Source organism: Galendromus occidentalis, unplaced genomic scaffold, assembly GCF_000255335.2.
Source record: "Galendromus occidentalis unplaced genomic scaffold, Mocc_1.1 scf7180000076381, whole genome shotgun sequence".
In the NCBI taxonomy this organism is placed as follows: Eukaryota; Metazoa; Arthropoda; class Arachnida; order Mesostigmata; family Phytoseiidae; genus Galendromus; species Galendromus occidentalis.
Window position 1 is genome coordinate 930,816 of NW_003804370.1, and position 23,648 is coordinate 954,463.

Below are 23,648 nucleotides of genomic sequence, written 5' to 3' on the forward strand. Positions count from 1 at the left end.
CCTCAGCACCACCCCATAGGCTCGTGTCCAGCTTTCTTTGCGGGGGAAGCGGGGGAAGGCAAGTCGGATCCGGGGAAGGTGGGCTCGAACTGGAATCGATGACGCGCCTTCTCGCGGCCCAGGCTTGGGTATCGGAACCGAAAATTCTTGGAGGAGTCCTGGCCCCCTCGCCGCCCCCTGGGTACGCTCCTGCTACCCAGGGTGGAGGGCGGTTTCAGCGCGAAATCAAGAATGCCATTTCACCCCGATATAGATATCATTCAGGAAGGCGCATGCATTTGAAACAAGACCTGTCAGGCCAAGTTCTCAGGATCAAACCTATCTGAGCAACACAGTCCCCTCCGATCGTCATTAGAACTCCAGCAGAAGCCGGCAATCGTCCGCTTGTCTTAGTTAGTGTTTTCGGAGGAATACTCCCCGCCTCCTCCGTCGGGATCAGCTCGGTCCCCTCCAGCCCCTCACGGAAATGCGAGTACCTCTCGTATCAAGGAGCCGTCCGCTCGGGGATTGCCGCGGTACTCCAGGGGTAAGGGAACCCGTTCTCGAAGGTCTGCGGCACCCTTTCGGATACTGGGAGACCGCGACTCACGATGGCGCTCCGAGAGGGGACTTCATAAGGATCAGTGAGCGACCATTGAGAAGTAAGTATCTGGATTTCCATCCCGCGCGCCGAAAATTGCAATCGAGACATCATTGTTCAATTGTTTCCGATTTCGATACTCATGTGTATCCTCTTGATCCTCATGATCTCCTGATAGGATCGGGGACAGGAATCTCGGAGGAATGATATCGAATTATTAGGGCTCGACTTCCGTCGCGTTTTGTTACCGCGATCTTTCGTTGCATTGCCTGGCGTTTCTCCAAAGAAAGTCGATGGGGACCTGGAAATGCCACGGATTCCCGGCTAAAAAGCCGCGTCGGAAGTCGAGCCCCACTGATTGTCAATTGAAAATTGAATCCAATCTGTCGTGGATCTAGGGGTGTGCTAGGATACGAGCTCATGAGAGGTGCCAAATGGGTGCGCTCTGACGAAAACTCAGATGCTAGCTCACAGTATCCTATCCGGAGTGAGCTTTCAAGCGTGATCCACTTCATAGCGGACACCCCTATATTCTATTTCGACTCTTCCAGAAGTCTTATTCTCGGGACGAGAGTCGATCGATTTTCTGAGCGAGGTGAGAGACTCGTCGATCTCGGAAAGTGGAGGCGATCCGAGAATGGCTTGTCTCTCATAAACAAGCAATCGATAGGGTTGGGATGTCAAGGGCCACAAGACTCAGCATCAGGATGATCAGGGAATCCAACCAGAGAACTCAGCCAGGGAATCTGGCTGGACTTCGTGCGCCGCTCCGGGCGAACTCGATTCGCGCCTCTCGCGAGCCACGGATGGAATCCTCTCAACCGAAGCCGGAACAGCAGCCGTCCAGCCTTTCGAAGGCCGTCCGAGAGAACGCTTTCCTCCGTATCGAGACTCTCAAAATATTCACTCAGTCGTGTTGGACCGACTCGCCTCAGACTTCCATCGTCCTTCCCTTCGCGACGCGCGGCAAGCTTCCGCGGATTAAACCTTAACCGACGGAATCGTCAAAGCACATGCATGCGGCACACGTTACCGTCTGCACAGCTGATTGATTGATCCATCCTACCACGCGCGCACTTCTCGTTGGAATTGTCAGTCAATCCTTGTGATCTCTGGAAAATCGATCGCTGATCTTTTCTAAGCGTTAGCGCCCTATGAAGAAAGCGCGAAGCTCATCCTGTTGGGGTAAACTCAAGTCAGCGCTCGATCATCGGGCCGTCAGTTGGTAAGAGCCGGCGGCAAAACCTCATCTCTTGATTCACCGCGTCTCGAGGTTCGACATTTCGAAATTGTCGGCCTGAAATTTTCTTCGCGCCTTCGGGAGTCGACGACTCCCCCACTCGATTCGTCCAGAGATGGCACCGTCACTCGACTACTGCTCAGTGGCTTGCAACAACACACCTTTGTGTCTTACGTGGTCCGAAAATGGTAACCTTTTCTACGGTGCTGCAAACTCGCTCATCGAGTATGATTTTGAGGTGAGGAAGTTTCCTGTTGGTGCGGTTCGGTCAAAATCGAAAATCGGCAACGCGAGCTCAAGAGAATTTAAGCTCCTTAAATATTCTTCATGTTAACAATGGACGCAATAGACGCCCTCGCTATCCAAGAGAAATTGGCACGAAAGCCCATTAGAGAGTATGTCTGCGAATTAGTCGAGGAAAGCCCGATTCTGGTTTCAGGGAAACGACGGTCACGGCTTGGTGAAGAACTCGCGTATCCGCCACAAGGACAAAATCACCTCTGTCAGCTCATCTAAGCGGAGCTTGCTCACTTGTTCCAGGTGGAATAATTAATCATACTTCATACTGTCGTACTGGGAATGACCTCGGGACTTTTCCTTGTGGAACATGTACGTGATTGATGGACTAACTCAATCTTCCGATTTCCCAGAGACGGCACTTGTAATCTGACGCAGGGCTCGACGGAGGTAACTTTAGAATGTCCAGGAGCGCAAATGTTCGGGGATGTCTTCGATGAAGACGCTGCGGTCACGTGGGTGATTTCGGGTGGTGCTGACGACACCGTTCGTGTCTGGAAGGTCGATAATGGTGAGTGTTTCAGAATCTAGGCCCATAGGAGCGCTCCGTGCTCCGCCTCAGGCTCGGTCGGCGCCTACCCCCTCGATTTTGACCCCTCATGGGGGTTTTCGTATTCGAGACATCTATGTGAAGACTCCGTCGGAAGCCGTGATCGAGACCTTCACTCACGAACTTTTCAATCATGCCTTTTCGCAGCCTCGCCTACGCTGGTTTCTCAAGTCACTCACGGGAGTAATACTCCGTTGTGCGTTCGTATATTCAAAGCCTATGGGACGATTCTGCTATTCATTGGATGGACATCCTGCGAGGTTCAAGTCATGGCTTTCGAAGATGGATGTTTCCAAGAGCTCTGCAAGCTCTGCAATCACGAAGACTGGGTCCGCGGTATCGACGTCCGGGAGCATCAAGGTACCGCTAACCTACGATGTTATCTAGAGGAGCGTTCCGAGATGATTCATGGTTTCTTTTCAGTCGGATTCTGGTCCGCATGCCCCAATTGGGATCTGTCCAGATTCTTGGATCTATCTTCAAGAATCTCTCGAAGCTAAAATTCTTCTTGAACTCAGGCGATCTTCTTGTGGCCACCTGCGCTCAGGATAACCTTATTGGGATGTGGAGGATATCGACCTTCGGGGAAGCCACCGATGAAGAGCTGGAAGTCAGGAAAATTGAATTACACATCAGAGGTTCGTTGAGAGACTGCTATTAGGCGAGGGCCGTGACACACGAGACGAGCATCATATTCTCAAATTGATGATCGATTCCAGGGAGACACCTGCAAGCGGAATTAGAGACAGTCCTCGAGGGCCATACGGGATGGATCTATTCAGTCAGATGGCATCCGAGCGCCTTGAGATTGCTATCAGCATCGATCGACAAGTCCATCATCATCTGGGAATTATCGAACGACTGCGATGTCTGGATCGACAAAGTTCGCGTCGGAGGAGTCGGGGGAAATAATTTGGGATTTTTCGGGGCAGTCTGGGACCCTGAAGGCAGACGGGTGCTAGCGAGTGGCTTCCACGGCAGTTTCCATCTTTGGAGAGTTCAGATTGACGAGGTAAGTTATTCCGATCAAACCTGCTGATCGAAAGCATGTGATCTGAGGTGAGCTGTAGCTTGCCTTGCTCTCTTGAATTCACGCAATGATCACTCCGCCACTGTCTCAGCATTAACCTTAGGAAATTTTCCTTTTTCGGGCGGTCCAGGGAAAAGAGGAATGGGTACCCTGTGAAGTTCCTGGGGGTCATTTTGGCCCTGTAAGAGACTTGTCCTGGTCTCCGAGCGGAAGTTACCTACTCAGCTGCTCTGACGACCAGACGACGAGACTACATGGTCAATGGGGATCGCATAGGTCTTGGAAGGAGCTCGCGAGACCGCAAATCCACGGTCATGATCTGTCGTGTATATCATCTCTGACAGAAACCTCCTTCGTCTCCGGTAAGTGCAGTGACGGCATCGCAGGAACGGTGATCCTCAGATCGAGGATCTCTCCCATGGGGCATTCCAGGCCTTTCCAGGTTCTCCGGGGAAGTCCATGTAGCCTCTGATTTCGTCAAGCAGCAGATCGAACCCGGATTCCCGTTTGCGATTCCAGGAGCCGAGGAGAAAGTTCTTCGAGCCTTCAGCGCCACAAAAAACTTCGCTCTGAACTTCAAGAGGTTAACCGAAGCAGATCTCACGACAGAAGATGAAATATCCAAACTGCCAGAGGGTGCTTCGGTAGCCGCTCTCGGACTTTCCAATAAAGCCGTATATGAGGCCGACTTGAGATCGCAAAGAGATGAAGAAAAGAGCGGCAATCCGAAGGACAACCAAGAGGACTTTTACTTCAGACCGATAGAGTTGATCTCGCCTCCGACGGAGGAAACCTTGGCTCAGAACACATTGTGGCATGAAGTGCGGAAACTCTACGGGCATGGGTGAGACATTTCACCAGTATGTCGTGTCCATATTCCCGACCCCACCTGCTGTTCGGACAGATGGAGATCCAAGTTGTCGCTGGATGATTTTTTCCGCCCACGAGAGAAATCTCCGCAGGGGAGCATAGCTCATATCAGAAATCGAGAGCTCACACAGTTCGGAGCAAAATCGCAGAAAATTTTCCTCTGAAACTGAAATCGATTCCAGATACGAATTATTCACCGTATCATCGTCGCCGGGAGGCTCAGTAGTCGCCTCTGCCTGCAAAGCTCAGTCGGCCAAACATGCTGCCGTCATTCTCTGGGACCCCAAAGACTGGAAAATCATTCAAAAGCTCGAGCATCATCAGTTGACGGTGACCAAGATTGCATTCAGCAGGAACGGGAAACAGATTCTGACGGTTTCGCGCGATAGAACTTGGGCGTTGTGGGAGAAGTTCGAGAGCGACTTTGTCAAGGTATGGACTCCGCTTTCGTTTCAAGATATGGAAGCGGGAGTACTTGGCTATTCAATTCATTCTACCCTGAATTTTAGATAGCTTACGTGGACAAGACCTGTAGCGTCCACCAGAGAATTATCTGGTCGTGTGCTTTCGGACCCGACGGGTCGAACGTGTTCGCAACGTGCTCCCGAGACAAGCGAGTGGTAATCTGGGGCAAGTCCGAGACGAAACACCCTCTTATGGGCGACTATGTGTCGAAAAACGTTCTAGACCTCGAAGACTCCGTGACCGCTCTCGCGTTCGCAGCGATGCCGAGCACGACTGGACGGTAAGCCCATTCCCACCGTCGCATCGTTCACCAGCGACCTTCAATCTGATCCACACTTTCTCTCTGGCACCCATTGCACTGCTCAGACGTCGATATAGGAATGGATTTCGTATATCGATGTAGGTATGATACACGTTCCGTTCTACCTGAGCTTGATTTCTCTGATAATCATTTGCTTCCCCTTTCCAGGGTCCTCTTGGCAGCGGGTCTCGACAATGGGCTGATTGAAACTTACGATATTGGGTTGGGCCACGATGCGATCACTGTCGAGAGATCCCATCGGATCAGATGCCACGACAGCACGGTCAACGCTCTGGAATTCAGTCCCCGACACACGGAAACGCTGCTTGCTTCTTGCTCCGACGATCATTCCGTAAAAATCCACCGAATCCGATGAACCATTTCGGGCTCCCATAAGGAATCGGCGCAGGAAGCTCCGAACTCGTGATGAACATCATTTTCTAGAGGAAGGCGACGCGAAGATCATTCAGGATGAGTGGAGCTTCCCGCGACAGTTCCTTCATTGGTCAGCGATCGGTGCGCGGGAACTATGCTGAGACTTCCTCCAGGAGATTCCGGAGGAAGCGGCTATGTCAGAGACCTCCTGCAAGTGACACTTCGCTCGGTGTGTCTGACCTTGCTCTTTGAAAGAGTCTTCGAGGCTTGTGAAGTCTTGGAACATCGGCAGGGAGCTACGGCTAGCCCATTAGGAAACTGGGGTCCCCGCCAGCTTATACGGGCTGGTGTAGTCGAAAGACCCTCGAGTTTAATGTCGCCTGGTGGCTGACGTGGTGATAATCTGCTGACCGTGCTCTCGTGGAGAACACTGCCGATACGGCATAACCTCGATAGTTTGTCAAATAAACGCTGCGTCTGGCGCGATCCCTGATAATAATCTGTCCTTCATGTCCAGAAAGATGTATCAAGTGCAGTCGTCAGCCCGGGTCGAAGACGAGAGTCCGAGGGAGAGATTCGAGGCGGCACGGGAGGCTGGGAGGCAAAGGGGCCTCCTGCCTGATGTATGCCTGGGCAGAACGAGCCGAAATACTGGACATGGACAGTTGTATTTCCAGGGTGAGAGCATCAAAAGCATCTTTGAGCGGGCGGATGGCCAAAGGAATCGACTTCAATGCGATATCCTCAATTTACATCAAACGCTGAAAGTGTGGCAGGAGTCGGAGCGTGTTCTGGAAGCTGAGGATGCGAGAGGGACTAGGAGTGCGGCTCAGTCAGTCATCCGCCGACCGACCTCTCGGCCTAGATGTATGGCGAGGCATTCTCCCAAAGAAATACAAAGGGTCCCTGTTCCCACACATTCACCTCCGAGCAGTCCGGCCCTACGAAGCCATCTAGGATCAATATTTGCGCGACACCCTCAACGATTTTGATCATGCCCGCTTGACCTCTCAGTAGAACCGACAGTCGTCTCCGGCGGGACAACGATGATTTCCTCTCCCAAATCAACAAAGGGGTCAAACTGTTAAGGTAGTTAATAAGGGATGCTTTGTACCTCCAGTCGGGAACGCTCTCCGATTTCTCGCACCGAATGCCTAATTCCCCACTTGCATCGTCCATGCCCAAGCGATGCGTCAGGTGCGTGCCTGCCGCTGTGAAGGAAATTCGTGATTCCTCAATACATCGCGAAGTTTCACTTCGGGAAGGACTCGATGGCGATTATATGCCCCATGGCGGAATCGGTCAGTCGCTCGGGCAATATTTGATTCACAACTTATCTTGTCTGTGAGGGCTTTCTCATGGTTTTCTCTACAGACGTCTCCTCAAGCTTCTACTGTCCACTGCCTGTGTGAAGTGCCGGCCCGGGAATCCTAGAGAGCCCTCTCAAGGATCGAACTCGGACCGAGGGAGGTGAGATGCACCGAATATTTGACTGAGACCGATCTCATTTTTACTCTTCGTTCGGTAATTCCGCTTGGATATCTATTCAAGCTCAGAGCATCGAGAAGAATCCCACTGGATCATGTGTACCCAGGCCGAAGTCAAGATTCACCTAGGGAATACTGCCCGCCACCAAGGGATTTCGTTTTCCGCGATCAACACTGCCCCTCTGTCGAGGAGCACAGGTTTAGATTGATGGGGAAACGGTAGCACCTCTCGATCCATTCTCGGCGGGAATGTTTGCCCTGAAATCCATGAGGAACGATACCGCTTTCGAAATTTCCCCTCTCGCAGAGCATGCGCGTCTAGGTCATGCGCAAGTGAGGTTGAGTTTCCTCAATAGCCGACGCTCGGAACGTCCAGAGATGGAGAGTTCCGGGACCATCTCCCAGCCCGGGGGAATCTCTCTGGAGTAGAGATCAAATCTCGAAATCGTACTCCTGCCTCCGTTCAGGAGGCTCGCATGTTCGCACCCTGCCCGAAGTGTCTGACGTGCGAAACTTCCCGGGCATAGCTATCGATTATTATCAACAAAGCTCTGAACGAGCGTCGGACTCGTACTGTTCAACGTGGCTGAATTATTGCTGGCCTGAGACGTGTGAGATAATTTCCAGTTACCCGATCATAATGATGAGTTCCCCCTCCCTCCGGGGAGGTTAGGCTTCACGGGAGCGGGGTGGGAAGAGCGGAGCCCAGGGACTCAATACGTCCATATCCAGAGGAAATGCCCTTCTTTCACCATCGTTTTCCGGGCCGTCTCTCCGTACCGCTCAGCAAACATTGCCCCACGAGTCGCTTCTTTCTGAAATACGTTCGGAATGGGGAATAGGGAAGAAAAGTTCGGTGGGAGGGACACTCCAGCGTCAGACGACGGAATGACGCCTACCACACGGCAATGTAATTCATCAGACTCGAAGATTGGACCAATATTGTGGAAAAAGAGTCAGTCGAGTCAAGGAGCGGAAAGATAGTTCCTGGCATCGTCAAAAAAAGCGGATATGTCTCGGATCTCTCATCTCTAGCAGCAGCTAAACTTGTCCTCGCTCGAATGAGGATGGAGGAGGCGTGTTCAACTACTCATTGTCAACGCTCCGAATTGAAGTGCTGACCTTCTCCCGCTGAGAGGAAACCCTACCAAACGGCTCTCATCAGTCGATCCCCCGATTGCTTCCAACGAGGGACTCACATGTACCCTCCTGCCCTCGGTGATCCCTCAGGAAATTATAGGACACGGGCCCTTCTGTGTCGAGATGCCTGCCAGCGTGGGTTTTCACCTCCACCCTCATTCCCTCTAAGTTCGTGGGAGAGACACAACATTTACACGGATCATCACCCAATTGAGGACGGTATATGGAGTCACCAGTATTGGTATAGATGAAGAGAACCTCCCAATCGGATCGTGCCCCCAGAAGAGCCCTGTGCCGCGTTTCTCGGTGAACACCTCTAACAGCAGATATTGACATCCGCGTGCACCAGTCCGTAGTCTCTCTGCGGATTTGAACCTTGGGAATATATACGAAAACTCCGCGTATCAGGATTCTGCCAATGATTCCTCGACGATTCTTTTCCTCATTCCCTGTCCATCCCTCCAGTGTGAAAGATCTGCATCTGATGAGCTCATCTTCCAAGCTGATCCTTAACCCCATCGTAATGGCGGCCTCCAAGGAGGGACACGAGAAATTAAATTCCATTGGAAGATTCGAAACCCCTAATTTCGGCACGATTCAGCCGACGCGACGGGGGGGAAAGTCCAGATCTGAGTCTCGCTCCTCCATGAGTTTTCGGCTAGCGATGAGATGATAGAGTCAGGTAAGCTACTTGGATCGAGTAGAGCAGTGCAATCAGTTTGTTCGGAATGGAGCTAAAAATTCATCGTACCGGTCGGTATAGATTCCGTCGTGTCGGAACTTATGGGAAAACGAGAGACTGCCACAGCTCACGAACGAACGAGTTCATCGATCGGAACTCATGTGAGCTATTTCCGTTCAAGCGATGCGGAGAACTTACGTCTTGCATGTGCCGTTCGCGACAGAAACTCGTGAGAAAAGTTGGGATCACCTTGGTTACCCCGCCTCCTCATCGGCTACCCGACATTCGCCAAGTTTGGCGGCCGAGAATGCTGTCGTTTCGTCGAGTTAACTCGTACTAATTGTACCTTATTGCGGTTAACTGTCAGCTGACGCGACCGTGGGAGTCTTGTGCTGGAATCGCTCGAACTTCAAGGCTCGATTGGCAATTTCTCTCGTCTTTTGACCTTCAAATGAGCTCGCGTTTCGACAGATTGGACTGCGACCTCCTTATGCGGCGGATCAAGCGGCGCGGCGCGTGGATCACATGCTACACGACTCAACCCGGGGGCCGATAGAAAGGATTCGGCCCGAATCTGAGACTACATACAATATTCGAAGTGATGCCCACCAAGATGACTCCTCAATTCGCACACCGTGTTTCCCATTCGCCATCTCAGTGAGCTGGAATGAAGTTTCCAATTCGTGGGCGGGCTTACCCTGTTTAGCGTCGAGGATTACGTGTGCCCGGTGCATGTCGCTCGATCGCAATTTTATTTAGAGCTCCTAGTGGCGTTCTTCGTCTGGTCGACCTGGTTCCGATATCCCTACTGAGCTTGCCACCGAGACTCTCCTCGGAACGGAGAAAACTGGAGGGAGGAGAACGAAGGAGGATGAATTCCGTAACGATTCCCGCTTCCTCTCCACTCACGATACCCCAAGTTCCTCGGGACTCACATAGAGAGCCAGGCAATGTTAGGCTAATCGTGAGGCTCTTCGCGACGGTATCTCGCTGTCGACGGCTCTCGTGGGAATCGAAAATCGTGAAGGAGAGACCTCGACCTTCATTGGCGATTTCAGCGTCTCGGCTCGAAGAAGCATGCTCTGACTCTCTGACCATACCCTCCCTCGCGAACTGACAGCCGCGGCTTAGATCTTGCGCTGTGTTTCGACCTGACGGCCGCAGGGACGGAACTCGATCATGCCCGAATTTGTAGGGGAAGGCGTTTTATCAGTTTCGAATTCATCTGGCACTCTCCATATTCGTAATGCCTTGCGTACATAGCACGTATACCCGCCCCCGAAGAGCGTCCTCATTGGTCGTGCCGAGCGTCTACCCTTTCTCAAGAGCTGGATTTAAGCCGTGACGTCCCCCATTGCGTCCACGTTATCTGCAGTCAGCATGTCCGCGTACGCTTCCATCCGACGCTGTTCGCTCCTCGTAGCATTGATCGCGGTTGCTTGGGTCGTTGTAGCCGTCCGAGCTGACGAGCCTCTGTATCCTGAAGGCCTCCTGGATCGTCGGTTCGAAAAAGTAAGTTGACCTTCCCGGTCCGGATCGTAGATGTAGGTGAGGCGAGCAATGGATCGTATTCCATTGATTCCGCATAGTTGCAACATTTCACAAGTCCATCTACGGGCATATTCTCCGAGAGCGGATTACATTCCGACGGCGAATTCAGCGAGACGGATCCGGAGAGATAAGCTCACTGTGTGCAAGAGCTGCTGAGGAAAAAGTTCTGACAGTGGAATCACTGAGTTCGAATCTCATTGACCCCTACCTCCTTACCGAGTTTCCTCCATAAATCCTCCGGAGCCTGAAGGAATCAATCACATTTCTATTCCAATGCTCCGGGAGCAGTGATTGTTCCCCTTGAGAGCTCACCTCTTCGTTCACCATACAAATCTCGATCTGCGAAGCTCCTCGGAGCCTAGACCCTATCAAGAGAGAGGACGTTTTCCTGAGTACTTCCCATGACATTACACTAGCTTATGCGGGGATGTCATCCGAAAAGGCCGCGAGATCGGGATTTCTCCATGGGACGCCAGGCTCTTGGCTGACCCAGCTCGTTTCACCTGGTCCATCCCCAGAGAGCATCCGAATTCGCAATCCCAATCCCCAAGTCTCGCCACAAGCCCTTGAGAATGATGGACGATAGACGCGCATATCATATATTATTGTTATTATATATTGAATATTGACAAGAGCAACGGGATCCTGGAACGGGGCATAATGCGACACCCAATAGGAGAATTTCGTACTTTCTCATCCAAATGAGCTAATATCCAATCGGAAAGAGTCACGACTCGGTTCGGTGATCGATGCCGCTTCTAACTTTCCCGGGGCTGAGTGCAAAAGGCTAAAGAGGCGGAATCGGATGACGCCGTTTTTGGCCACCGTGGAAGATCCATGTCTCGGTCGCTTTGAATTTCACCCATGGGTCGGCATTTTCGGGACCGTGGCCTGTGCTTTCGCGCAAATTAAAACCGGAAAAAACATCAGATGAATGCTTCCCTTCATCAGAACTCTTCGCTGCACCTAAATTCTCCACAGAGCCGGCTCTGAGAATTATTGGAGAGGAAAACCTCAATAAGCGCTCTAAGAATGAAGTATTGGACGTACCTCGCACCGCACTCGACTGATGTGCTCCGGTTTCCTCCGAGATAGTGATTGGAGATATCGACGGCATCTCAATCTCACTTAGAGTTTAATCTTTGGTTTTCGCAAGCAGAGCAAAACTGCACCATGAGGCTTAGAAGCGACAGCAGAAAACTTTCGCTTTGTGAACCCATTCTGTCGACACGGAAATACATGCGACTCTCAGAGACTACTGCGGAAAAAAATCCAGTTCGACCTCTGGTGCGGAACGCATTTTCAAAAAGATCGAGTTTGACCCCATCGGTCGATCTGTCGATTGCGAAAACTTCCACTCGACTGCGGAGTCGACATGGCCACCGACATTATTCCTCTTGAGGATAAATATTCCACATGTGATGTCCTTATCAGGAGGAGAAATCCAAGTTATTCCCCCGAGGACTGTGTCGCATCCAGCGTCGTGATGAATCGAAACATAAACGTTCGCTTTTGTTTTCGGCGAGTTCGCTGTCATGTACCGACTGTAATTAGCGGATATTTCGATGCAGCTATCGATACGGCAGCCGTGGGGCGGGTGTGATCCGGAGCTCCGTCCCACATGACGGCGCGCAGTCCGCAATCGTTGAGCAGGTTCAGGAAAGAAGAGAGGATATTAGAAGGTATATCGCGATGCAAGAAAAACCTAAAGTCGGAGGAACTCGAATTTTTCATTCAGTTACCGATGCCCTAGACTCGCGCCGCTCTCACTTAGAGATGGTGATGTACCTCCACGGGAAGGGAGGTCACCAGCAACTCACGCGGGCTTGACCACCATTTAAAAAGTTACTCATGAACTTCGCGCTTCCTTTCACTTCCCTTTAGAGGTCGAACGGCAATTTTTGGGAGTCTCTGACATTAACTCGAGAGAGGTCAGAGTGCCCATCGCTCGGAGGGAAATTTATTGAGCGCCAGAGTAAACTTTGCCGGCAGGATATCCAGCGGATCGGGTTTTCCACGTCACAATCAGCCGCGCCGGGAACCGAGAATTTCAATGTGCTGTCAAGACTGCGTGTTGGTCTTTTTCGATTCCGAGACTTTCTATCACAAACGTCATGCCCCCTACCTATAATTTATCTCGAGCACATCCGAAACACCAATCGCCAACGGTGGGAGAGCGTCCAGGTGCGGCACGGTTCTTCTGAACGGAAGTTTTGGGGACTGGAAATTCCCGACCCCGATACAAAGGATAATGCCAACCTCCGCTTCATACAGCATGCAAATTCAACCCCTGAGTAGGCCGTACAGTTCATGACTATGTTCCCGTTATTGTTTCCTTAGGACGCTATTCAAGCGAATGCGGCTGCTCTCTGTCTCTTGTGGGACCCGAGACGCTCGCTATCTTCCGACGGGAGGACAATCGATGAGATCCGCAAATCGCGAGGAAAATAAGAGCGCCATGGTTATGAGCAAGTCTGGTCTAGAACGTGGATTTGACAGATGGACATATGGGCGTCATTGGTCTTCAAGAGCACTGAGCTCGTGGATCGAATTGATTCCCTTCATGATGAATCCTTTGTTTTCCTCTGGAAATCGATAATGGATGCGTCATCTCTAATCACGGCATCATCCTGACAGAGGACAGACAGAAGTCTTCGGTCTGGAAGAGAGGCATCGATCCCGAGTCCCCGGTAGCAATCGCCCTGCGCCCTGTTCTCTGTGACGCGGAAGTCGATCTATTACACGGCCTATGCGTCGAGTGACGTGACGCACCAACGACAAGATTCCAAGTCACCGTCCATCGACGCCAGTCGTGATTCTCAGGATGGAGCGCCCTTCCAGATCGACTTCCTCACTTGGCATAGGTATATTCTGGGGAACCCTTAGATCCCCCGTGGAATCAAACCTGACCCCTCGGGCGGAGCACACTCACTCCCGGAACGTGGATCCGTAGCATAGAACTTTCCTCCGGGAGAGGATGAAGAGTGGGAAGGAGTCGTACAAAAGCACCGTGATAGGTTGCGTCCCTAGCGAAGTAAACGTTTGACGCATCGGCGGTTGCGTCGGGGACACATCCTCGAAACGTCTCGCACAATGAGCTCCGGTGTCGTTCCTAAGAGTCGGAAAGATGCACTTGAATGTCAAGGTTGCACCTCCTTCTAGGGGTTTTGGGGAATCTGTTCCTGGTCGGAAATTTTCGTTTCCGGAGGAAAGCTGATCCAATCGGGATCCAGATGTCGATTCACTAACGATTCCTGACATTCACCACGACCTCGAGGTGACGATCCATCATCGACGACGTGGGGGGCAATTCTGCCGGTCTGAGCTCGGTCCCAAGTGTTTACGTCTTCGTTGTTGGATACTTGGTGATCTTTCCATGGCAGACGAGTCCGCGACGTCCTGAGTTCTAGGATCAATTCCACCGCTTCTCGACCTTCGGAGTGAATTTCGGTGCCTGGGACACGCCTCTCCGCCCGATATGTCAAATCGATCGAGAGCTCATCCTATATACATAGGTTAGAGAATTCCTCTGCCGCCTCGAGCCTGATAGCTCTGACGCATCTGGGGATGGGGATCCGGAAGAGCTTTTCAATCGCCGTTCATCAGTTAGATAACACACGGCGCACATAGTTCCGAATGAGATCACAGACTGTAGCAGTCCACTCGACCGAGCGATCGAGCGAAAATTCTGCTGCAATTCATGCTTGCTTTCAATTTCAGCAAGCGAACCTTGTCAACATCCTCACGAGGATGCTTGAGAACCAACAGGGCCGTTATCTCTATCAGGACCCTCTCTATGTAGGGGGCAAGCGCTCAGGAGGTCTTGCCCCGGGCTTCGTCGGTGAGTAGAAACTACATATCGGAACGCCTCGTTTGCTTTCGCCTTCGTTTAGAAGGGCTTTGAGCCCGAGATTTATGCGAGTTTGCCGAGAACAATGCGAACTTGTTCTTCATTTTTCACGCCGATGTCGTACTCAACGACGACAGCGTTGTTCGCGAGAAAGATTCCAATTGAAATTTTTTCATTACGATTCCGGGATGCCGTTCCCATCACGCATGCGCGAATCCCGATTTTAATACAAAGGAACTTTTGTTGCAGGAGCTCGTGGTAAAAAGGCCGGGGGAGCACCAGGGTTCGTCGGTGCGCGGGGGAAACGTTTCTGGGTCTCGGAAGAGGAGAGGCGTCGATAATTTCCCTCCTCAGATCGGTGCTAGTGAACGACGGTGTTTCGACGAGGATGCTCTAGACAGGATATTCGACGGGAGAAAAAAAAGAGAAAAACAGAGCCCGAGGGCGAACCTTGCTTATGATGATTTAAGTGAAGTACATAGAGGAATACTCTATTCATTCGTTGTGATGCAATGTAAGATCAATTATTGGTCTTGTCACCTCCCCATCGGCGACAGGAGTCCGAAGAGGATGAGGGATAGATGTGCGCGAGTTTTTCGATCGGAGCTCTCCACCACTCATTCAGTGTCCTCCGATGTGTGTTCGATGCTCACACGTCCGTACGGGATGAACACGGCGAAGACGTGCCATAAGGGAGGAGTACGACAAATACGACGGTCGAGAATCGAACGGACGGCGGCTTTAGTAATCAACAGAGAAACGTTCGAGGAAATGCGGAGACATCCATCGCCCGTAGTAAGCAGAAAATCAATGCGTGGAGCTTTATATCTGACGTGACTGACGGGCTTATTTCGGGGAAAAACGGTCGAGGGAGTGGGTGGACGGAGATAATGTCGCGTTATTCGGAATTCTAGCAAGACAATCTTCAGGAGAGATTGAGTGCTCCACTGCTGCCGGTCACCACTCTGAGAACCCATGCACGATGCTTCACGTGACGACGCAATTCTTCGCGTGGATTCTCTCTACTCACACAGCCGGCGGTTGATTTGGATTATTTCTTCCGATATTTACTCCCCTGGAGGAGGCAGCGTTGTTCTCGAGCTTGTAGCGACGAGAATTCGATCACGCTCTCGAGCCGAACTGCTTTTGCTAGTCTAGAAATACTCAGCGAAAACTATTCGGTGTCGATTCGGGTCTCTCGTGGTCCAGATTAGTCACCTCCGCTTGGAACTCGAAGATTCCGGATCGACCTACCGAGTAATCGAGCCATAAGTCGACGGATCGTTGACAGCGTTTCCCTGGTTCAAAATAAACCAAAGTGTTTGCATCAGGATAAATCGATCTCTTCCGATTCTAAGTAGCTAGGCCAGATATAACCTCCTACTATCGACTGAGAATAAAAACACGAATCATTAGGACTGTTCAGGGGCAGTATTCCGAAGGCATTCCCTGAGTCTCGACTCCACAGAAAGCTCCTCTAACCCACTCTGTCGAGTCATCCTCGTAAAGCTCCTCTCTCGGAGCCTGATTTCTGATCCGCATCTTATCACTCTGAAATGTCTCATAAGTCTTCTATCACAGATTCATTTCCCGGATTCTTAGCAAGGGTTGCTGATACCGAACATGAGGAACTCGTAGAGCACAGCCATGGTCAAGAAGCCTCCGTAGAGGAATGTACAAATTATTCCGGTTTTGTAGTTGACCTGGAAATAAAAACATGGTGTCAGGTGGGTGTCCGAGTCGGATTGGGATGGAGAAAAACAAAGCCTGCTCTCGGGACCGAGAATCAAAGGAGAACCAAAATATCGAAAATTCTGTACCTTCCATCTCATAACTATCAAGGTCAGGAAAAGCATCACGACAGTCATCAGGAGCGTGATTCCCGTGTACGTCAACGCTGGACTCTGGATCCACACATTTCTGGGTAAGAGTAGAGACAATTAAACCGGGTCTGCCATTTTCCCCATCGAGCAGGGGAGGCTGATGCTCTTAGCTTGTTCGCGTACGAAGCTCACCTCGCCGAATACGCCGTTTTGACCAACCAAGGAGCCCCGAGGCAGAACAAGATATCGAAGATATTCGAGCCTAAGAGATTACACAAGGCCATGTTGCCTTTGCCTCTTCTAGCCACGAGGACGGACGAGAATACCTGAGGTTGAAAATTCTTCAATAGAATCAGATACGCTCAATCGTAGTATTTTTCTCCAGAAGTCTACCCGCTTGTCGGCACCGACATCTCACTTCCCTCTCGTTGACAGACTTCCGCTGATTGATCTAATCATGCAATGGCGATCGTTCCTCCCCGGATTCTGCCAAGGGTTGACTGCTCTAATCGGGAACTCACCTCGGGTACGCTTGTTCCGGCGGCGAGGACGGTCAAGCCCATGATCGAGTCCGGTATTCCTAGTGTATAGCCAGCGACTGTCACCATCCAGACCGTGACGTAGGAACTCAGACCTATCCATATGATGGATAAGATGAAGGTCAGAGGGAAGAGGAACCTTCAAGAGATCAGATAATCATTGAGAATTCTCGCTCCCGAGCTCCTGTCAACGAGTCTCGATCTCCGACTCCTGTCTGCGGGTCCTGATCCCAGAGTCCCGTACTTGATTTCTCGATATTGAGCTCCAGACCAGTATGCCGGGCATACCGTACAAGCGAATCAGCCTCACATAACGGAATTCACATCTTTTTGTGCTCGAATATGAACCTCATCCTCCTGTCTCCCCGCTCCTTCACTGAGGTGAGGAAGCAAGATCCTATGGAGTTCTCCCATTCGGGATACACCGCACAGCCAACGGCGAACGATTTTTCGTCCGCTCATCTGCCGCGAAGATGACATCTCCTCCTCATCTACAGGATTCTCATCATCCCTAAAAACCTTTCGTGCGGATTCTTGACGAATCTGACCGGGAAATGTCGTCCTGAGACCGAGCTAGTCTTCCGCAGTGCTCCTACGCCAATCGCAGAAGTTGCGCGAAGGTTCCACGATAACCTTCGAAACACTTTGACTTCGATGGGAGTTTCCTTCATCGAAATTGTATTCGAGAGCGGTGGACCACAGATCCGAGCATCGTCTCCGGGAATGAGAGATAGAGAGAGCTGAGCCATAGATGTGATTCGATTTTCAATGACTCATTGTGAGCAGGGGCGTGCCCAGGATCTTCCATCGGGGGGAGGGGGCAAGTACTTTTGCCGAACGAAAAAATACATAAATGAGGAGCAAATCGAAGGATGCCGCTCCAAAAGTCGACCGAGGTAGCATGAAACTTAGGCTATCGCGCCCCCCCCCCTTGAGCACGCCACTGATTGTGAGATGTTTCTACACAGGGCTTGAGGAACAGACTCTCCCCGCATAAGGGCAGGAAGTTTTCCCAAGTTGAATTGCTCAGCTCGTTTCTAGAGGAAAATTTTTGGTCTTCCCGAATGTCATGGCGGCACCCAATAGCTGGGGAGTACACTGAAGATCTCGAGAGCATGCTCACTTTCTGCGGCCGCTCAAATCCGGAATCGTGCATGCTAGGACAATGTTTGCCGGGAGGAAAATCAACCAGAGCGCGACAGCGAAGAAACCTCCCTTGGGTACTTCGAAGATCGCCTCTGGGAGATCGTCGTCGTCGGCATCAGAAACTGAGGGCTGTTTGTCAATGAGAGGACGCTTTTCGCCATTGCTCGCAGTGAAACGTTGAACCTGCAAGGATAAATGAGTGAAGTTTTCTGGAAGAATCATGTGGGACCGATTCTCGCGGTGAGCTCCTTTTTTCGGCAGTACCTCGGAGCCTCCTAGAGAGTAGTTCAAATGCTCATCGGAGGAGATTGGTGCCATGGGATACCGTGAACTGCTCCAACAGGCTCCGAGGAGGGCTCGAGCACACGAAGAGTGCCTGAGTTGAGATATTGAGCGGAAGCCACGATACACCACACATCGCTTGATACGGTAGACAATTCTAGCGGACTTGCAGACTACACAAACGCATCGAGCTACGGAGGAGGCATGCCTGTCAGGGAATTGAGGAGCTTGGCGGCAGTACCTGCGATTTCATCGCAAACGTAATTGCCTTGAAAGCTAAGTTTCACCATCTACACTGATGAGAGTTTGGGATCTGAATTCTATCTAGTCACACTCACAGTCAGATGCGAGAAGCGTTCAATTTTCGAGTTGAATATCATGGCCGTGACGTACAGCGCATAGAACAGCAGAAGGATGCAAGCCTCATACCTTCAAAGGGGGAGTCGAAGCCGGAATATCAGCCGGCTCCCGTTTTCATCCAACCAGTCTAAAATCATACGACTCTGAGTCTTGAGCTTTGACGAGATCCTTCGTAACTCACCACGTGACGAAGCTATCAGATATGACAACTATGAGCAGAACTACGGTCAGAACGTAGGCGATGCAGTCACGACTGATCGGGAACCAGTCGATTTTCAGACTCTGCGGAGACATAATTCGTTCACACTAAGTTATCGGCCATTGGGACTCTCGGAGATCAGCGCAGAACCTGAGCGCGGGTTGAGGTAGGATCTTGGTGCTCCCTCTATACGCGTCAGCGACGAATAGGAGCCGAGAGGACTGCTCCCCCTCTCGCACGCGATTTCAACTTCACTTTGACGCCTGCAGAACAGTAATTTACCTCTCGGCCCACGGCCAAGCCGATCAGAGCGGTGACTCCCAGAATGTTGAATACAGCAGACCCGACAATCGTGCCTCGAAAGAAAATGAATATTATCAGTCGTTGCAATACTTAATACTTGTACGATTTCGAATTGTGCTGTCAATCATCAGCCGGCGCGGCGTCGCAATTCACGTCGAGGGAAGACCCTCCCGGATCGATGTAGATTCCGGAAGGATCGAACGGTAGCCAGAGATCGCGGCAGGAGCGCTCAAGGAGCTGTCGTCGTAATTTTGCTTGCTCCGTTGAGCTGATGTTTCGCATGCAAATTTATGTGAGCGCAAGTGAATGTATCGGTCGTCTCGAGTTGCTCCCGAGCACTCACTCCACTCACCCACTCCAATATCGCCCTCCGTGATGAACGATCCAATCACGGACGAAAAAAGCTCCGGCGCCGACGTTCCCATAGCCATGAATGTTGCGCCAGCAACATCGGAGGGAAGTCCACAATCTTCAAAGCGAGAAACTCTTAGACGAATCGCGAAAGAGCCACCATTGGCAGGTATTCGGCCGGAACTATTGTTTCCAAGACAGGTTTTCCACGGGGGAAGAAGACCCCATCCCGGGTAGACTCCGGACTGCTTCGATCAGAATTTGTTCCGGTTGTTGTCTTTTGAGGTCGAAAGGCTTACAGTCGCTTATGATCTCGAGGCTCGGCACGAAGTATCGGTCGCAAACGATTCCCATTACACCGCACATGTAGAGGATAACCACGACGTGAATAGCGATAGCACCCGACATTCTCTCTTCTTGAGTGAACAAATCCTGGAATTGTTGAAATGTACAATTCTTTATTTGGCGGATCGATTTGAGCGAATCCGTGAACTGAGAACATTGTGGGCGGCACCGTGGAGCGCGGCACGCGGTAGCATTGGACTTCCTCATCGTTGCTCCTCAAGAACCTATCGACCCATCACTGTAAGCAAGCAGCCGCGCTTCCGGATAGCTGATGACTCAGGCCCTAATACGATCGCACTCAAGATGATTAAATCGAAAATCTGACACTGACCGGTGGAAAATCGTTGATAGACGATGGCGTGCAGTTGGCTGCGACGAGTTTCTCAGCCATGAGGAAGTCAGCTTCGAGCAAGGGAGCCCTCCTTCTCTCGATCAGATGCTGCAGCGATCCTGCGTTCAGTAGCGATTTAGTTACGCCCTCATCGTATCTCAAGGTATCTAGTTTTACGACAGACCGGCCTAGAAAGCCTCCTACCAGAGTTGCGTATGCCTTGGACGTCAAATCTACTCCGCCACTCAGGAGCTTCACGATCCGATAAGAAAATAGCGTTCTCTTGATCTCTCGTTCATAGGAACAACAAGCAAGCAAAAGCGACAGCATTTATAGACGGAAACGTCCATATATGGAGGATACTTCCCGATGCTATCGGAGCACGGCGCGCAGCGTTTGAAACCGGATAGAGCTGGGATTTTTCGCTCACTGAGGGACCTGTGCGGAATCAGAAATACTTCAGGATGCTCAGGGAGCACCAGATGAAGCGAGAAGATTCTGAGCACCTTTTCTACACGATGCTCCCCCTTGTGGATCCCCGGGGTCTCCTTCAGCCAACTGAGAATCCAGCGACTGCGCAGGACGAGATCCACGCTGAGGGGGGCTCAATTCCCTCACTGATGTCCGATCAAAGGCAGTCCATCGAGCCGAGCCAGCGTCGTCGATTCCGATTCCTGTATTTTCTCATCGTTTTTTTCCCTACCGTCTGAATCGTTTGGTGAGAAGCTCAGTGCATTTGGAAGCCGACCGATACAAATTAGCGAATGAAAGCCGGCGAGACGGGAGCCCTCGCTGATTCTTCGCGCATCTCTTTGTTTTCAGGGCGATCGATATCTTGGATCGGAATTCCCGTGGGTTTGTGACATGAAGGTTGTCGCTCGGAGTCCTCCTCGGTTGAATAACCTCGATTGTGCCCTTAGTACCATTTATCCGCTCGGCTTACTTGGAGCAGATATCTGGCAAGCATCAATGAGAAATTCTTCCACGCGACTTTCGCAGAGGATCCCGTGACCGGCATGGCTCACCGGAAGGCTAGCTGTGTACCCCTGTCAGACTGGAGAAACGTACCGGTTTTGGGGCACTTCAGGGAAATAAGGTGGTGGGCTTCCTGTTTTTGAGAAAACCAGCCATGGCCTCCCATGCGAGACTAAGGCTTGTGACTTGTGACTTGTAACCATTATGGACGACGATGTTAAAGCCCTAGGTTCATTACGGTTACAGGGCCTATAAGCGATCCTCTGCCCTAGCCCTACTCGGGCCAGTTCTTGGGTAACCCGATGATCTTGTTGTGGGCTGCGTATCCTCCCGATACGCTCATTGTTTAAGTTTTCTCGCTCATGCTCTATGAGTTGATATGGCATGCGCCAGCTCTTTAGTCACCCGTTCGAAGTGATACGATTGATTTGCTATGACTTGGAGCTACGATGTGGATACGGCATCTAATCTGATAGAGATGTTTCCTGTTCCTCGCACGTGTGTCCTTCAGTCTAGGTCCTCCGGTCCTTTGACGCTGCCGATATGGTGCGCTCCTTGTTCAGCGGTCAGCTCTGTCCGCAGTCCCCCATGAATCATCGACTAGCTCTGCTCTCCGACGTTCTGGTCCCCCTATTCCTCCGCCGTGTACTAGATTAGTTTAATTACGAAGTGAATAGAGAATTATGGCTCGGTCAGAGACGTCAAGGACTTTGAAGCTACTGGTCCCTGCCGGGAACTTGTTCCGGGAGAAAACAAGTCACAGGGCAGGAATCAAGGCCAAGTACAAACTCGGAGTCAAGCGCGAATAAAATCCATCCGAGCTCGGGCACAAGCTCGATTTCTCATGTTCCGCAGTCTGAGATCAGAATGAAGACGCTTGGAGAATCAAAACTGATGGAAATGATTCAGATATTCGAATTTCGCGGAGGGCAGAATGAGTCTCCGGGAAAAATATCGCGGGAAAAGCCTGCTCACCATCAAGCGGGTTCGAGTCCACCACACAAGTCCCCAGGAATAGAAGGGAAAGCACTAATGTTTTCTTCGGTCTCATTTTCAAAATCGCCTCGTCTGAGAGAATTCGGAAGCACTTGTCGAGTAATCGGCACGGAACAAACGAAACACAACGGTATTGCTTCCGACAGAAGTAGAAAGAACGGTGAGCAGGCAGGCACGCTGGGTTACGGCGGAGCAAAGAAGCTCTAATGGCGCTAGTCGAAGCCTCCGTCCGTCGATGATTTTGCTGTTTTGGCCTGTGTTTTGGGCAAAGCTTTGTTCGCTCAAGTGACTGCAGCCGCCGCGCCGTCGTTGACGTTGACCGCAGGCGCTCGCTCGCTGGAGAGCTCTCCCGCGACCATAAGCCATCCCGTCGTTGTTTGATGGCTCGCCTATAGCTACGCCACCTGCAGCCGCGCAAAAGAGCTATTGAGAAAGTTGCCAAGTTGTTCTTCCGTGTGTACTTTCCTCCTTTCCTCTTTCACGAGTGTCTTCCACTCGAGCTCTCCTGCTGCGACGGACTGAGAGCGACCCTTTGGGTGGAGCTCAACCGCTCCGACGTCTCATCGATCGTTCCGGATCGGTAGCAGCAGCTCATTCATTTTTTATTACACGGAGGACTCCGTGTTTGGACTCGGAACCTGCCAAATGAGTATACAATCCGTCCCACGCGACGCGAAGCCGAATTTCTTCATCCGGATGCGAGGCCTAGAGATTAGGGATTTCGAGCTCGGATGGTTAGACAGGGGTTCCACCACTGATGTCATCGGGGGATCCTTCCGCTAAATATCAAACTCCTCAGGTATTTCGGGCTAATCACCCGCAGCGAGATATTCGGCGTTCCGTAATGATCGTCGGCGAAATCGTGCTCCGAATACCATAGTCTTTTCAGCCCCATGGATAAGAAGCTACTCCCATCGATCCCAGCTGTACGGGGAAGGGTCTCTTCTAGTTACGACGGACGAGACTATCTCTCGCCCGACGGAACAGACGTAGACTCGAATGATTAAGCCTAATCCAGAAATACCCACTTAATTTTGCAATGCTGACCACAAGGCGCAATCGCTGCTTGGCTCGCAAAATCATTCGTGTAATGTACGTAGTCTCAAATGAGTTCGCAATTCTCCTACTTGATCCACAGAATTACCTAGCTATGTAATCCATCATTGATCGTCATCAGATAACCCATATCTGATTGCGGGAAATCGCATATCCAGTCTTTGTAATTATGCAGAATAGACTTGGTGTGAACCCTATGGCACACGCTCGAGAAAATCGATCCGCGAGCGGAGAATGAGATCTCCGGTTTTGAGTCGAACAATCACCGTCGGAAATCAGATTTTTCGTCTTGAATCCGACCTTCAGGGCAGACTCTATGCTCGCACGGCGTTAGATCCCGGATCAGCTTGTGAAGAGTCGATATCTCATGACCGCGATCATTTGTGACCTCTGACCACGACAGACTGTTCGATCTGGCGGGCCAGCGATGACCTGCTGCTCCTTCCCCCTTTACCAGGAGTTTTTGCCTAGCTAGCTCACGATTGTGCCTTTAGGCCATTGATTCAAGACCATGACAATGTAGG

At 51.3% G+C, this 23,648-nt stretch overlaps 3 protein-coding genes across 3 annotated transcripts; 2 read left to right on the forward strand and 1 right to left on the reverse strand.

The window, feature by feature from the left end:
- The first annotated feature begins 1,630 nt into the window (after positions 1–1,630).
- Elp2 (elongator complex protein 2) lies at positions 1,631–5,811 on the forward strand. Its single transcript, XM_029113178.1, is given in 10 exon segments — positions 1,631–2,058; positions 2,260–2,360; positions 2,471–2,628; positions 2,815–3,011; positions 3,164–3,679; positions 3,828–4,059; positions 4,217–4,541; positions 4,750–4,999; positions 5,077–5,312; positions 5,502–5,811. Coding segments are annotated over 10 exon segments (2,346 nt in total). The 5' UTR covers positions 1,631–1,935; the 3' UTR covers positions 5,710–5,811.
- Positions 5,812–10,379: 4,568 nt separating this feature from the next.
- LOC100897234 (uncharacterized) lies at positions 10,380–14,913 on the forward strand. Its single transcript, XM_003738966.1, has 3 exons — positions 10,380–10,529; positions 14,289–14,409; positions 14,668–14,913. Exons 1-3 carry the CDS (start codon positions 10,398–10,400, stop codon positions 14,757–14,759), a joined length of 345 nt encoding a protein of 114 aa, XP_003739014.1. The 5' UTR covers positions 10,380–10,397; the 3' UTR covers positions 14,760–14,913.
- A 1,028-nt stretch (positions 14,914–15,941) lies between these two features.
- On the reverse strand, positions 15,942–22,217 carry LOC100897376 (sodium/potassium/calcium exchanger 4). The gene is made up of 12 exons (XM_003738967.1): positions 22,048–22,217; positions 20,098–20,216; positions 19,721–19,853; positions 19,423–19,539; positions 19,050–19,123; positions 18,750–18,850; positions 18,547–18,637; positions 17,904–18,109; positions 16,763–16,919; positions 16,434–16,567; positions 16,239–16,338; positions 15,942–16,121 (listed from the first exon to the last, which is right to left on the reverse strand). The coding sequence occupies exons 1-12, from the start codon at positions 22,121–22,123 to the stop codon at positions 16,017–16,019; spliced, it is 1,413 nt and encodes a 470-aa protein (XP_003739015.1). The 5' UTR covers positions 22,124–22,217; the 3' UTR covers positions 15,942–16,016.
- Between the last annotated feature and the right edge of the window lie 1,431 nt (positions 22,218–23,648).